At 41.7% G+C, this 16,463-nt stretch overlaps 1 protein-coding gene across 1 annotated transcript in view; it reads right to left on the bottom strand.

The window, feature by feature from the left end:
* LOC126235601 (uncharacterized) overlaps positions 1–16,463 on the bottom strand; it is a 305,745-nt gene that overhangs the window by 180,045 nt on the left and 109,237 nt on the right. The window contains exon 7 of the mRNA XM_049944313.1: positions 11,356–11,495. Coding sequence (XP_049800270.1) covers positions 11,356–11,495 — 140 coding nt within the window. The remainder of the gene's footprint in view (positions 1–11,355; positions 11,496–16,463) is intronic.

The following is a 16,463-nucleotide window of genomic DNA, read 5'->3' as shown; positions in this document are numbered from 1 at the left end:
ATCATGAGTCCTCCATGGGCTGGAGTGCCTTCAACAGAGGGGAGACCAAATCGGACGGACTGAAAATGGGGGAGAACAAAGCGGTCATGGGGACGCAGCTTTGCTTCCTGAAAACAGAAGATGACCGGCGAGTAGGATCGTAAGAGAATCCACAATTCGTCCCGATTGGCTCGAATGCCACGCATATTCCAGTGGATAATGGACATAAGGTGAACAGAAAATGGAGGAATGTGACCAAGGTTTCCATCAACTCAGCGACTGCTCAGAGCTTGCGACCAACAGCATGGAATCGCATTCACCCAAAGGCAGAAGATCCTGATCCATAGGTTGGTCAGGAGCAGCTCCTGCCACCAGAAATCGGCCGGTTGATCGGCCACCAGTAGTGCGCCTCGGCAACACAGAAGACGGCCGAGGGCGATTACCGCCAGGTGGTGCTGTAGATGAGACACGCCTTGGTGGAGAAGGCGATGAACTGGGTTTCTTACTAGCCTTCTTGGAAACATGACGTTTAGATGAAGGAGGAACCAAAGGTTGTGAAGTTGGGGTACGTAAAAAATCTTCACGAGTATGTTCTTTTTTGGAATCGAGATTCAGCAGAACCGGATGAAGGGTGAGCCATAGAGTGAGCAGGCGAAAGTGGGGAGGTTGAACGGGCAATCCTTGTGCTGGACGATCTGACGACCGTGGAACTAAAGGTAAGGTCACAAGTCTGCGTGGCCGCCTCCTTTGTTGGCCGAGGAGAGGCAAGGACAGTGCTGTATTTTCCTGTCTGAGGTACGGTGGGCTGTCGACTGCCGAACAATTTTCGAGCAGCAAAGGTTGACACCTTTTCTTCACCCTGATTTCCTGAATGAGCTTTTCATCTTTAAAAATGGAGCAATCTCGAGAGGAAGCAGCATGGTCACACATACGGTTGATGCAACGAGGGGATGGAGGTGGACAAGCACCCTCGTGGGCACTGCAGGTAGTGTTGAATTTCCTCGTCGGACAATCCATCGAGGGAGCATGTATAAATGACACCACATGATGAATTTAAAGTACGGTGCGGTTCCACCCAGACAGGGAAGGTGTGTAGCAGTGAAGTATGCAGCAGTTTCTGTGCCTGGAGGGCACTGACTGTTTCTAACAACAAGGTGCCATTTCGTAATCTGGAACAAGACTTTACAGGACCTGCAATTGCATCGACACTTTTCTGAATAATGAAAGGGTTGACCGTGGAGAAGTCGTGACCTTCGTCAGACCGAGAAACAACAAGGAACTTTGGCAACGATGGAAGGACTGTCTGTGGCTGAAACGCATTGAACTTACGCTTGTGAGCTGACATAGTAGAAGATGGTGAATCCATTGCGAAAGTATCCCCCATGATTACCGGCTTCTCCGATTGAGCGCTCCTTCCTTGTGGGGGCCCTCTCTGAGGGCACTCCCACCTTATGTGATTGTTCACACCTCAGGTCACTCCTCCCGACAAACATACGGAGGGACCAATCGGCACTTTCGGAAGGTATCAGCTCGGGTAATCACCCCTCCCAGGGCCTGGCTGTTACCAGGGGGTACGTACGTGTCCTACCTGTCTACCCGGGGCGGGGAATTACTTGTTACCCCGTCACCGGCTAAGTATGGAAATGCGTGGGTCAGCCTTCAGACATGCACAGGGAGGGAAAAAGAGAAAGGGAAAGGGAAAGGAGAGAAGAGAGGTCTCAAACGCTGCAGTGGAGAAAAGGGAAAAGAGAAGAGGTAAGGAAAAGAGAAGGACAAAGGAAGGTTAAAGATTTGCAAGCGGAGAAAGCAAAGAATTTGTTACAGTTTCGAACTTCCGACTCCGGACGTAGGCACAAAACATACTCCCAGAGGGGGAGAAAGGGAATGAAAGAGGCATTGGTGAGGGGGGGGGGGGGGGCGAAGATGGGGGATGGGGAAGGATGCAGAAAGGGAAGTGATGCAGCCCGGAAAGGAAGGATGGCCGCATTAGCTCGGGGTCCCGTGCTCGCTACTCACGTATCCACAACAGAGTTGTGACCACCTGGGGGGAATAACAACACATTAGATGTTTGGGTATCTGGTTAGGTACTGGTTTTTATGGAATCCAGAGATGGGAACTCTTCCTCACACACATCTTTGCATCCCAACAGCCTTATGAACTTAGCTTCCAGTAACACCTCCCCTTTTATCATCATCGTCATCATCTCTATTGCATCTCATTATTTCCTTTACTGTTCTAACCTTTTTATTTTCAGCTTGCCCTCCCTTTCTCGAACTAAATGTTCTTCGTCTTCTCCCCACCCCCCCTTCCCTTTCATTTCTTAACTGCATTACTCATTTTTCTTTTTCCTCTTAATCTGTTTCCTTTTTCTATGCAGAGGACCTCATATCACTAAGTATACACAGAAGGATACAAAATGCAAAATTTACAGCAGTGATACTTTTAGGGGTAAATCTGGCCTATCCAGAGGATGAGACAATGAAGAATGCAGGTATTGCATTTTCTTTCTACCATAAAGATCACACATTGAGTTGCAGACAAGCACAATGAAGAGTGTTACTCATTTTCAGTTTGGCCAAAGTCTTTTTTCAGAAAAGAAAACACATCCACACAAGTAAGCGCACATCATCCACACATAACCACTGTCTCGGACTGCTCCAGCGACAATGCAACACTCACACTGATTGAAAGTAGCAATTCTTAATGGGGCACGAAAGGGGTACATATAGCAGGGTACAGGTGTGGTGAGGGAACATCACTGTCTGACAGAGCACGCAGGGTCTAGATGGCAGCAGGACAATGCTGCCTGGCACAGCATCTGAAAGCTGTGGGGCACCAAGTGGGGATAAATTGTGGAGAAAAGGGGAATGGGTAAGGAGAGGAGCAGAGAGGGGAAGAAAGACCGGAGGGTGCATTGGAAGAGAGAAGCACAGAGTGAAGGTGAAGGAACATAAGTAGGGAGGTGATGTGGGACAGATGCAGCAGAAGCTGTTGGGTAGACTGTGTGGGAACAACAGGTTATAGAAGACAAAGGACACAATAATTTTGAAATTGGAGAAAGTATTGAAAGTATAACTACCATCTGTACTGTTCAAGAAAGCTGGTGGAGGAGAGGATGATCCAGATGGACCAGGTTATGATTCAGGTATACAAATGAAACATGTTATATTCTGCTGCATGTTGTACCTCATGGTTGGCCACATAGCTATTCGCTGCAGTTTGGCAGAGGCCATACATCCTGGTTGACAGCTGATTGATAGTCCTTCCAATATAAAAAGCTATGCAATGAGTGGAGCAGAGTTGGTATCTTAGACCTCAAACTGGAGAACCATCACACAGGGAGTACCACTAGGCTCAATTCTGGACCCAGTCCTCTTTCTTTTTTATGTAAATGTCTTACCCATATATATATTATCATTTAGTTTTATTTGCTGATGACACATCAGTACTGGTAGAAAACAAAAACACAGAAAAGATTCCTGAAAATGTCATAGAAACCTCGATGTTTGGTTCCATGTAAATGGCTTAAAGATAATATTTCAAAAACACAGCTGATGCAATTTAAGACAAAACAGTCTCAAATAAATGAAATTCACATTATGCACAGAAGCCGGGAGCTAAATGAAGCAGGAATACAATTAGACAGAAACATATCATGGTCCTCACACATAGATTATCTAAAAAATAAAGTAAACAGCCCGGCATTTGCTATGACAATCTTAGCCAATGTCACTAGTATAGACACACAAAAAATAGTATACCATAGTTACTTTGAGTGAGTAGTGAGATATGATATTGCCTTTTGGGGGAATGCTAGCAACACGACAACAATATTAGTTTTGCAGAAAAAAATTATCAGAAACATATGTTGTGCAAAGCCAAAGGATCTTGTTGGCCATTGTTAAGAGATCTTAAGATACTAAGCATTCCCTCATTATATCTATATGGAATAATTATTTTCACAAGTAATAACCCTAAGCTCTTTTTGTCAATTTCCAGCATAGTTAAGAAACTAGAACCAAAGAAAGCTTCATGTTGCCTGCATATAGGCTTAATCTTTTTGCACAGACTCCACAATACATGGGAATGAAAGTATACAATAAATGCAAAGGCACAAATTTTAGAAACGTCCAAACTGAGGCAGTAAAAAGAGAATAGAATAGCACCCTGGTGCAGAAACGTTAATACTCTGTTGATGTATTTTTTAATGGTCTGACCATCTGAGCAGGATAAAAACCACAATAATAAATAGAATTCAGATTTTATTGTGATTATATAAAAATATTGTACTCCACGCATAATTTACCATAGTTATCAGCCACTTGGGTAAAATATTCCAGAGGTATAATAGTCCCCCCATTTGGATTTCTCGGCGGGGACTACTCAAGAGAATGTCGTTATCAGAAGCAAGAAAACTGGTGTTCTATGGATCGGAGCGTGGAATGTCAGATCCCTTAATCGGGCAGGTAGGTTAGAAAATTTAAAAAGGGATCTGCACAGGATAAAGTTAGATATAGTGGGAATTAGTGAAGTTCAGTGGCAGGAGGAACAAGACTTCTGGTCTGGTGAATACAGGCTTATAAATACAAAATCAAATAGGGGTAATGCAGGAGTTGGTTTAATAATGAATAGAAAAACAGGAGTGCGGGTAAGCTACTACAAACAGCATTGTGAATGCATTGTTGTGGCCAAGACAGACATGAAGCCCACGCCTACTACAGTAGTACAATTTTATATGCCAACTAGCTCTGCACATGATGAAGAATTTGAAGAAATGTATGATGAAATAAAAGAAATTATTCAGATAGTGAAGGGTGACGAAAATTTAATAGTCATGGGTGACTGGAATTCGGTGGTAGGAAAAGGGAGAGAAGGAAACGTAGTAGGTGAATATGGATTGGGGCTAAGAAATCAAAGAGGCAGCCACCTGGTAGAATTTTGCACAGAGCACAACTTAATCGTAGCTAACACTTGGTTCAAGAATCATGAAATAAGGTTGTATACATGGAAGAAGCCTGGAGATACTGACAGGTTTCAGATATATTACATAATGGTAAGACAGAGATTTAGGAACCAGGTTTTAAATTGTAAGACATTTCCAGGGGCAGCTGTGGACTCTGATCACAATCTATTGGTTATGAACTGCAGATTAAAACTGAAGAAACTGCAAAAAGGTGGGAATTTAAGGAGATGGGACCTGGATAAACTGACTAAAACAGAGGATGTACAGAATTTGAGGGAGAGCATAAGGGAACAATTGACAGGAATGAGGGAAAGAAATACAGTAGAAGAAGAATGGGTAGCTCTGAGGGATGAAGTTGTGAAGGCAGCAGAGGACCTAGTAGGTAAAAAGATGATGGCTAGTAGAAATCCTTGGGTAACAGAAGAAATACTGAATTTAATTGATGAAAGGAGAAAATATAAAAATGCAGTAACTGAAGCAGGCAAAAAGGAATACAAACGTCTCAAAAACGAGATCAACAGGAAGTGCAATATGGCTAATAAGGGATGGCTAGAGGACAAATGTAAGGATGTAGAGGCTTATCTCATGAGGGGTAAGATAGATACTGCCTACAGGAAAATTAAAAAGACCATTGGAGAAAAGAGAACCACTTGCATGAATATCAAGAGCTCAGATAGAAACCCAGTTCTAAGCAGAGAAGGGAAAGCAGAAAGGTGGAGGGAGTATATAGAGGGCCCATATAAGGGCAATGTACTTGAGGACAATATTATGGAAATGGAAGAGGATGTAGATGAAGATGAAATGGGAGATACGATACTGCGTGAAGAGTTTGACAGAGCACTGAAAGACCCAAGTCGAAACAAGGCCCCGGGAGTATACAACATTCCATTAGATCTACTGACGGCCTTGGGAGAGCCAGTCTTGACAAAACTCTACCATCTGGTGAGCACGATGTATGAGACAGGCGAAATACCCTCAGACTTCAAGAAGAATATAATAATTCTGATCCCAAAGAAAGCAGGTGCTGACAGATGTGAAAATTACCGAACAATCAGTTTAATAAGTCACGGATGCAAAATACTAACGCGTATTCTCTACCGACGAATGGAAAAACTGGTAGAAGCTGATCTCGGGGAAGATCAGTTTGGATTCCGTTGAAATATTGGAACACATGAGGCAATACTGACCCTACGACTTATCTTAAGAAAATTCGGATTAGGTATTAAAATCCATGGAGATGAAACAAAAACGTTGAGGTTTGCCGATGACATTGTAATTCTGTCAGAGACAGTAAAGGACTTGGCAGAGCAGTTGAACGGAATGGACAGTGTCATGAAAGGAGGGTATAAGATGAACATCAACAGAAGCAAAGATTAGGAAATGGGACACCTAAAGTAGTGAAGGAGTTTTGCTATTTGGGGGGGGGGGGGGGGCAAAATAACTGATAATGGTCAAAGTAGAGAGGATATCAAATGTAGACTGGTAATGGCAAGTTAACATCGAGTATTGATTTAAGTGTGAGGAAGTCGTTTCTGAAAGTATTTGTATGGGGCATAGCCATGTATGGAAGTGAAACATGGACGATAACTAGTTTAGACAAGAAGAGAATAGAAGCTTTCGAAATGTGGTGGTACAGAAGAATACTGATGATTAGATGGGTAGATCATATAACTAATGAGGAGGTATTGAATAGGACTTGGGAGAAGAGATGTTTGTGGCACAACTTAACTAGAAGAAGGGATCGGTTGGTAGGACATGTTCTGAGGCATCAAGGGATCACCAATTTAGTATTGGAGGGCAGCGTGGAGGGTAAAAATCGTAGAGGGAGACCAAGAGATGAATGCACTAAACAGATTCAGAAGGATGTAAGTTTTAGTTTGTAGTAGGTACTGGGAGATGAAGAAGCTTGCACAGAATAGAGTAGCATGGAGAGCTGTATCAAACCAGTCTCAGGACTCAAGACAACAACAACAACAACAACAACAACAACAACAGCTGATGAGTCTCCTGAACATAAAATCAATGATTTAACTTGTTCATTATGAGACAATAAGATTCAGATTCTGATTACAAAGTTGTTTCCACATGTGGCCTACCCTCTGATAGGTTGGAATAATCCTGTGACAAGACTGGGACTGGAAGCACTGTTTTGGTGGATTGGACAGGTTTTGCACATATGTCTCCGATGGAGATGATACGTGGAGAGTTGAGGGATTGGAAGTATCAAAGGGATGAACTAGGATGTTGTGTGGGCATGGAATAATACTTTGGGAAAGATGGAAAGAACCTCTGTTAAGATGTCCCTTGTTTCAGGACACAATGATATAGTGTCAAAGCCCTATCAAAGGATGCCCTGAAATGAGATACTCTTACTTCCTACCCAATATACGTCCCACCCATCCTAAAATGGTGTTCCATTGCCACCCTACCTCTGCAATACCTTAGACCATCGCTATGCCTTCCCCCCAATCCGAAATCGTTGCCACAGGGATCATAACCCTGCGGGAGGCCTAGGTGCTGGTGCCAAACCTTGCCCGTATCCAAGCACCAAGCACTTCTGATTCCAGTCCTGACAGCTTATGATGCAAAACTGTATAGAAGCAGAAAAAGAATCCTGTAGAAAATAAATAATCCCAAAGCTAAGATCAAACTGTAATGAAGCATATACTGAGGATGGCATCAATTCACGATTTAAATAATTATTATGGGAAGACCTAGCATTCATTGTCAGTCCCATTAAATAGATTATTCCCAAAAATGCGTATGTCCTAGAAGTAATAAAATATGGTGGAAAACACTTGCACAATAGCAGCGAAGAAAGATAAAAACATTAAGGAGGAATTTACATAACACCATAGTGGATAACGATATTTAAGAGGCACTCGCCAATGTTACCACATGAATGTTCACACACTTTAATATGCCACCTAGGTAACAACCTATTGGCTAAAAACTTTGACTGCTAAAATATCAGTATGTCAAGGAATGTATGTTATGTATGGGGTCCCATTAAAACCTAGAATGCAACATGATACTATAATAAGCAGGTGTACTCCATCTCCTGAAGGTTGAGCAAGCAACCCAGATGACTTTCACACACCATGAAAATTAGAATGATGGAAAGAGAGAATACTAACTTTTATGCAACAACAACATTAAGTAAACTAAATCATTCCCAGAAACAGAACTATTTGCTGCAAATGTGAAAGTTAAACTGTACCCAGAAACATGATAATATGCTACATATTTGCAACATATTTTCCTGTTTTGAGGTATGATTTAGTTTACTTATTTTCATTCCAGCACTACACATTGGAATATTCTCTCTCTCTCTCTCTCTCTCTCTCTCTCTCTCTCTCTCTCTCTCTCTCTCTCTCTCTCTCTCTCTCTCTCTCATGACTGTCAAATGTTTCAGCCTACAGTCTGCCACCCAGATAACATTCACCTCTACACACTGATATTCAGTGAGTGCCTCTTACATTTCCCCTTGTCCATTATAACATTACATAAATTCATCCTCATTGTTTCTTAATCTTTCTTCATAGGTTTTAGTACTTTTACAGCAGACACACTTTTGTGGGTAATTATTTCATTGGACTAACAATGCAAGCTGAGTCATGACTCTTCCAGTGATTACGTGTTTTGATTCCAGGGACTACATGTTTCATTACAGCTTCATCATAGCTTTCAGAATATTGGTATTCTATACGATTGATTGTCCACTTATATACAGATTTGTACCTGAAATGCAGCTGTAAGTGCTCTGAAATTTGTAGTGCATAATATTTTTACAGCTGAAGCAATTTTGTTTCTCAACATGCTAAAACAAGTTCAAAGATGAAGAATGATGTAGCAGCCCATCTGCCTGAAGGATCACAAAGTGAGTAACCTGGTGCTCAACAATTGAGGCGATAGTGGAAAAAATGGAAATCACTAAGAGGTCAGTTTCCAAAATGTTGCATGATGTTATGAATACGACAACAACTAACATCTACAGGATGTCACAACTACTCACACCCACTTGAGAAACCCACTGAAACTGAAGCAGCAGTGTATATATTGCGGCTGTGTTTGGCTAACTCAGATGGCTTCTTTAGCCATTTAATCACAGTGAATGAGCCTGCACATATTTATATACATCTACATACACAACACCACTAAAGCAGGCAAAGATCCAAACATCAATATATAATTTGGTGCTGTGTGTTCTTTGGAACCACCTGTTGTGCTAACAGACTACAATGTTAAGGGGAAAATCTCCACAGCAATGTACTGGAAAAATCTCCAGGTGAGATAATTAGAGGAGGCTGTCAAGGTGAAGTGTCACAAGAGGCAGTGTGAAGGCATATTTTTGATCCACGACTGTGTCCCAGCTCATTCTGTATAGGACAGACATGCTGCTTCTTTGGCCTATGAAATCTTGCCACACACATTCTCCATCCAGTGATATTTTCCTCTGACATAGAATCCATTGGGTGGCAGCCATTTTCCAAATGAAATTTAATTTTTAATGTGGAACACTTTCTGAACAATCAAAAGGCAGGCTTCTACAACCGAGATATCTGTCATCTGTAACTGGCACCATCCTATGCTAACCTCTTCATGTGCCATCTAGAGGAATCCTTCCTAAAAACCCAGACTCCTAAACCCCTCACCTGGTTCAGTTTCATTGATGACATCTTTGCTATCTGGATTGAAGGTGAGGACACACTATTCACATTCCTCCAGAACCTCAACAACTTCTACCCCATTTACTTCACCTGGTCTTACTCAACACAGCATGCCACCTTCCTAGATGTTGACCTCCACCTCAGAGGTGGCTACATCAGCATCTCCATCCATGTCAAACCTACAAACCACCGGAAATACCTGAACTTCAACAGCTGCCACCCATTCCATACCAAGAAGTCCCTTCCGTACAGTCTAGCCACCCGTGGTCGTTGCATCTGCAGTGACGAGCAGTCCCTCTCTAAATATACCGAGGGTCTCACTGAAGCCTTCACTGGCCATAATTGTCTTCCCAACCTTGTACAAAAACAAATTTCCCCTGTCTTATCTTTCCAGTCTTCCACCATCTCCCAAAGTCCCACAGTCCAGCCACAGAGGAGCATTCTCTTCTTAATGCAGTAAAATCTGGGACTAGAGCAACTGAATTACATTCTTTCCCAGGGTTTTCATTACCTCTTGTCGTGCCCTGAAATGAGAAATGTACTGCCCACTATCCTTCCCACCCCTCCTACAGTGTAATTCCACCTTCCACCAAACCTACACAACATACTCGTCAATCCTTACACAACCCCTGCTCCCAGTCCCTTACCTCATGGCTCATACCCCTGTAATAGACCTAGATGCAAGACCTGTCCCATATATTCTCCTACCACCACCTACTCCAGTCCTGTAATTAACATCAACTATGCCATCAAAGGCTGAGCTATCTGTGAAACCAGTCATGTGATTTACAACCTAAGCTGCAACCACTGTGCTGCATTCTATGTAGGCATGACAACCAACAAGCTGTCTGTCCACATGAATGGCCACCAACAAACTGTGGCCAAAAAGTAAGTGGACCACCCTGTTGCTAAACACTGCCAAGTATGATATCCCTCATCTCAATGACTGCGTCACAGCGTGTGCCATATGGATCCTTCCCACCAACGCCAGCTTTTCTGAATTGCACAGGTGGGAACTTTCCCTGCAATACATCCTATGTTCCCATGACCCTCCTGGTCTCAACCTTCATTAGTCACTGTCCTCATCCATCCAACCCCCTCCCCGTTCCTCATTCCAGCACTACACAGCCATCATTTCACTGCCACACACAGTATTTTAATTTATTTTTATTTCTCTCCTTTCCACTACTTACCCCCCTCCCACCTTCTCTCCTGCCCTCCACCCAAACTGCAACACTTCACTGTCTGCCACCCCCACCATACTATCCCCACCCCAGCCTTTTCCTTACCTACACACCCAGTCGTCACTCCCATCAAGTACTGGTGCTGCTGCTCGCAGTGTGGTTTCAGTTCTCTGAGACTGCAGATGTGTGTCCAAGTTGCATTTGCGCGCGCGCGAGTGTGTGTGTGTGTGTGTGTGTGTGTGTGTGTGTGTGTGTGTGTGTGTGTATACTGCTGACAAAGGCCTAAATGGCTGAAAGCTATAATTGTGCGACTCTTTTTGTTGTGCCTATCACGAGTTATCATCTCTGCCATATGGTGAGACACATACATCAGGAACGTGTACATAAAATATAAAAAATTGATAATCCAATATATAATTGCTGTGAAACTAAAAAATTCCAATCACTTTTTGATCATCTCTTGTACAGTCAGTACGCTGCTGCCTCATGGGATTAATCCCAATTTCTTATTCTAAAAGACAGCTGCATGGTGATATAATTAACCTTTTAAATACTTACGATTATTAACATCACGCAAACAGCCAAGCAGATGGCAAGTGTTGCCATCGGTGAGCCTGACGTGACTGCAGCTCTGGCCCTGGCCGACTCTAGTCTTCACTGCTGCTGTTGTGTATCTCGTTATGGTGCCTTGGAAGTGCCTAATGAACACAAAACATTAATTAGATCTGTAAATTACTTTACATTAAACTGCATGCAATAAAAGAAAATAATTTAAGAAAATTTCACTAAAATTTAATAGTTACAAAACTTGGTTTGAGGACTGCAGCAGTTTCAAATCTCCTGCTTTAGGGTACACAAACAGTAGAAAAAATTACCTCTGACCTATTGGTCAAGAAGGACCCGAAGCCACAGACAATGTTCCCTTCTGAATGGAGGAGGTCATCCTCTCAAATGGTACACCTTCAGATATGGATTCATTATCAAACTTTTATCCACGAAGTCCCCTCCTCATCTCTTAGGAGCCCATTATAGGAATTTTAGAACACCTCTGCATAATGTGTGGTTAATGTTATAAATGTAAACAAGCCAACAGTAAAATATCAGTACAACTTTGTTTTAGATTTCCAGATTTTGCATTTTCCCAGTATTTACATTATTTTCCATTGGTACCATCATAATCCCTATTCTATCCCTTTCATTAAAATATTTTCACTTTTCAACCACTACCACAACTTTGGACATCAATTTTCAAACTTATTTACATGGTAAATAAATTGTGTTATTGCTCTATCTCACATTGTAGTGTAATCCATAGCAAAACTATACAATTTATTTCAGAATCTAAGTCACTTTGGGGTTATTTTGCATTTTTAGAGCAGCTTTCAGAATGGTTTCACAATGTTTGATCACATGACTGTTGGAGAGACTGTAATACCTCAAGCGTAGTTTACCTAGTAACAAATATTGTAATCTGGTCAGGTTTTCACACCAGTGACTGATTTTAGAATCATAAAAATGAATCTACTGCAGAATTTTCCATAAGCTGCTTGAGGCACTTTTCACCGGTTTGCGCTTTTGAAAAATGGGTGCAGCCTGTGTGAATATTATGAGTTCCACATATTTACATGATGTATAATACTTCATAGATGTTTGGAAGAAATTATTCATTCTGCAGTTACAGAGAGCTATTGCAAGTAAAATTATTAAATTTTTAAAATATATTACATAACATGGGACCTATCTGTTCACACATCATCAGTCATGCAGTATCTTCTACCTTAAAACAGGCGGTGGTCTTTTACTATGGTGAAATTTGCAGACAAACAGAGTTTACTTGATGTCTGAATTTAACTCAGACAGTACAAATTTATCTACTTCACAATAAACAACCCATTCATATCATGACAGCCACACCAGTCCAAATGTGCAGGGCTTGGATGTGAGTGCATGTGCAAGAAATCAGATGCAGGTATCACTAGTGGAGTGCGGAGTGTGACTGGGCATTTTGGCCTGATCTGCTTTCACATCTGGCCAATTGGCCTCCACTTCTGGCCTTATCTACTTTCATGTCCAGGAAATTCACCTCCACTGTCGTAAGTAGTACTTTGCAATCTAACAGCATAAGTGCCCAAGGTGTCACAAGCTATTTCTAAACTCTGGCACCTAAGGTTTCTGGGTAGGAGCTCTGTCATGTGCAGTTATCTTAATTATCATGTAACTAACTTGAAATTTTGTAGGGCTCTGTATATGTTACTTGATTAATTAATACAAAACAGAGTGGTGTCAAATCTAACAATATCTTAATTGCGTCTATCATGCGTAAATGCAAATTAATTTGCATCCATTCCACAGACTGACTGATCATTGGACAGAACTGCAAAAAGTAATTGGAATATAAATGGTGCCTTTCTACCTAATAATATATGCTCAGTCATATTATGGCCATCTGAATGTACAAAAATGAATCCCTTAATGACGTCATCAACTCAACCAGGTGGACTGTGTTGAAAACAAATATATATTCTCAACACACTTTTCAAATTTTATGTATCAGCTACTAAAAGAAATAGCAACAGGAACTGAAGGAGTGACATTTGAAGTATATAGTGATGACACAGCATTACCAGTAACTGATGAGCTTTTTGTTTTGTGGTACAAAAACAACTAGGGTCATATGCGCCCATGTCAAAACACTAGGACATGAAGACAAAGAGAGGAGTTAAAAATGACTGCACATTAGTCCCAGTCAATGCAAGAGAAGACAGCTAAAAATAGGGATGTGGAGAAAGGTCTATAAAATACACCACAGACAGAGAACTGGAGGTCCAGAACCAAAAATTAAATGGCCTTTGCCATATTGCTACAACGGATAAAAAGTGCAACATGGTCAATGGCTGTTAACTCCAACAGCAAACACCAATGAGGAAGGAAGTGGTTAAAAAAAAGGGCATTACACCAGAAAATGGCACACCAGCAAATGTTGGAAACAATGTGCACAGAATAGTGGGGGAGCACCAATTGACAATGGTGATGGTTGAAAAGATGGTGCTCAATACACAACTAAGTTAAAATGGTGGAGGTCTTACAAGCCCATGGGAGAAGACTAATAACACATAGCTTGTTCCCATGAAGGGAGGGCCAGTGGTGATGCCAGAGTCACAGCACCTGCTTACAGATGGCAACATGCAGATAGTTGGAGGATAAGTAAGAACTGGCAGGCTGAGGAACAGTGATTGCAGTCTTAGCTGCAGTGTCAGTGGCCTGGTTTCCGATCGGACTGCCACAACCAGAAACCCACACAAACATCACAGTGGCTCTATCAAGAGGGAGCAGGTGACAGCTTTCCTGGACACACTGGGCTATGGGATGGATGGTGTGTAGCACATAGAAGCTTTGAAGGTCATTGAGAGAGTCTGGGCAGATAATGCAGTTGAAAAGCCTGTGACTATGGATGTACTGCGTGGCCTGTTACAGGGCAAACAGCCCTGCTGAAAATACTTAGCAATGTTCCAAAAGCCAATACAAAAAAAAAAAAAAAAAAAAAAGCTCCACCAATGACGACACACCAGAACCCACAGTCAGTCCAAGAGCCACCAGTGTACACAAAGGTACTATCACAAAATTCCACACATAGGTTGTGAAACTGAAGACAAAAGAGTCGGGCTGGACTAGTGTCCTTACTAAGTGAATGAAGACGAAGGTGAATATGGGCCGCTGCATGAAGCCAAGATGGTGAAGGGTTCACACCCACTGGGAAAGTTGCTCATAGCGTGAAGCTGATCTGCCAGAGCAAGAGGCGAAAGCAATCTCCATAAGGTAACAGAGAAGAAGGACACGCCCCATACAGGCAATGAAAGGAGAAATCAAACCAGGTCTCTTAGAGCAGATATGTATTGGAAGTTGAAGCACTCTCAAGATTTACCAATATCTCAAACACTGGAACACTAACTTTGTCAGGCTAAGAATCCTCTAATACGGAACATTCTGTGCACACAAATGCTAAGAGTGTACTCACAGTGCGCACAACATGCAGTTGAACGGAGAACTATGACTGCCCCACATTAGGAAAACAGACATGTCCACATGCAAGCCAAACACAAATGGCTGGGAGAAGAAAAGTCCAAATCAGTGTCCATGAATAGCTAACTTTTCTAAGGTCACCATATATATGTCCTCCAGAGACTACATAACACAACTCAGGAAATTCATATGAGTGCAGATGAGATGGTCCTTTGCAGCACTTTCATCTACTGTTGCTTTTAGGCCACTTGAAATCATGTTGACATATGTATCAATCCACGCCATCCTCAGCTGTGCCTAGCAACCTCACTGGATGTATTTACGATTACACTGATTGATCCATCTTACATCCAGTGGAATTATAAGGTACTTCATTTAATAATTGGAGAAAGAGATTCATCATAGATATTGGTCTAACCTACAGTCAAAGGCAACAAACCTGGTTGTGTGTGACTGTTTCATGATGATTACAAACATGGGACTCTACACCTAACCTTTTTTTCTCTACTGTATATCTTTCATGTCTTCCATGGCTTTTATCAAGCAGTAAGAATCTTTCCTTTCTATTTGTTAATGTTTATGACTAACACTAATGATATTCCAATGAGTCTACTGCATCTCATTTTAAAGAAGTTCATTGTGGCACATACCCACTTATTTCAGGCAACAAGCCAAACTGTTTGTTAACCTGAACTACCAATGTGATTTCTGTATTTATTTCCTTTTTCTTGTTACTTCTTACCCTTTCGCGGTTCTCATCATGTTTTCCTTCATCAACCTATCCAATTCAACCCACAGCTGCGTGGGAGAGCATCATCAAGTACTTTATCGTTACTTGTGACAAAACTCACAAACTGATCCATAATCATTACACGTCTTACTGAAGAGGTGCCTATATTACACCACTAACTACATTTACAGAGAACATAAATTTTTGAGTAGCAGAAAAAACACACAAACTGCCATTCAGGTAACTTTACAACATTGCGAAGACAAGCACTAAACAGGAATTTGGAAATGCCGTGCAAACATCATTATCTACGTGTAGACATGTTTTCATATCTAGGAATACAAATACCAATGTCAGTAAGAATATACGATCAGCAAATGACCTGCAAACTCAGTAATACGGTGCTGTGATCAACATACTAGACTAGACACTCAGTCAAGATGACAGCAGTTCTCTCTCTCCCTGGCTATCCAGACATAGGTGTTCTATAACTTCCCCTAAATCACTCTAGGCAAGTACAAGCCTGACTTTCTTACCCATCCTCTCTCAGTCCGAGATAGAGTTCAATTTCAAATGGCTCAGGATATTCAACCCTCATCTTCTTTCATTCCTTTCTCCTTACCTTACTTCTTATCTTAACTGAATATCCACCTCTAACAATACACTACTACTTTTAGCAGTGACTCGCATATCACAGTTTCACACTTAAGGATTTTTTGGTGTGACGATGCCTAAATGGTTAAATGAAGAGTGAACTCAATAAACTCGGTTTAATAATGGAAGCAGCCAAACCACTATGGAAACTACAGCAGCAAAATACTAAAGTCACCAGAGGCCTGTTGAGCTCTACAAAAATTGTGTCCCAGTGGTGAATTTAAAAACCAGAAAGAATCTGCCCATATGTGGCATGTAATTC

This window comes from Schistocerca nitens, chromosome 2 (assembly GCF_023898315.1).
Source record: "Schistocerca nitens isolate TAMUIC-IGC-003100 chromosome 2, iqSchNite1.1, whole genome shotgun sequence".
NCBI lineage: Eukaryota > Metazoa > Arthropoda > Insecta > Orthoptera > Acrididae > Schistocerca > Schistocerca nitens.
The sequence above is the reverse complement of the archived record's forward strand: the minus strand, read 5'-3'. Positions and strand labels throughout refer to the sequence as shown.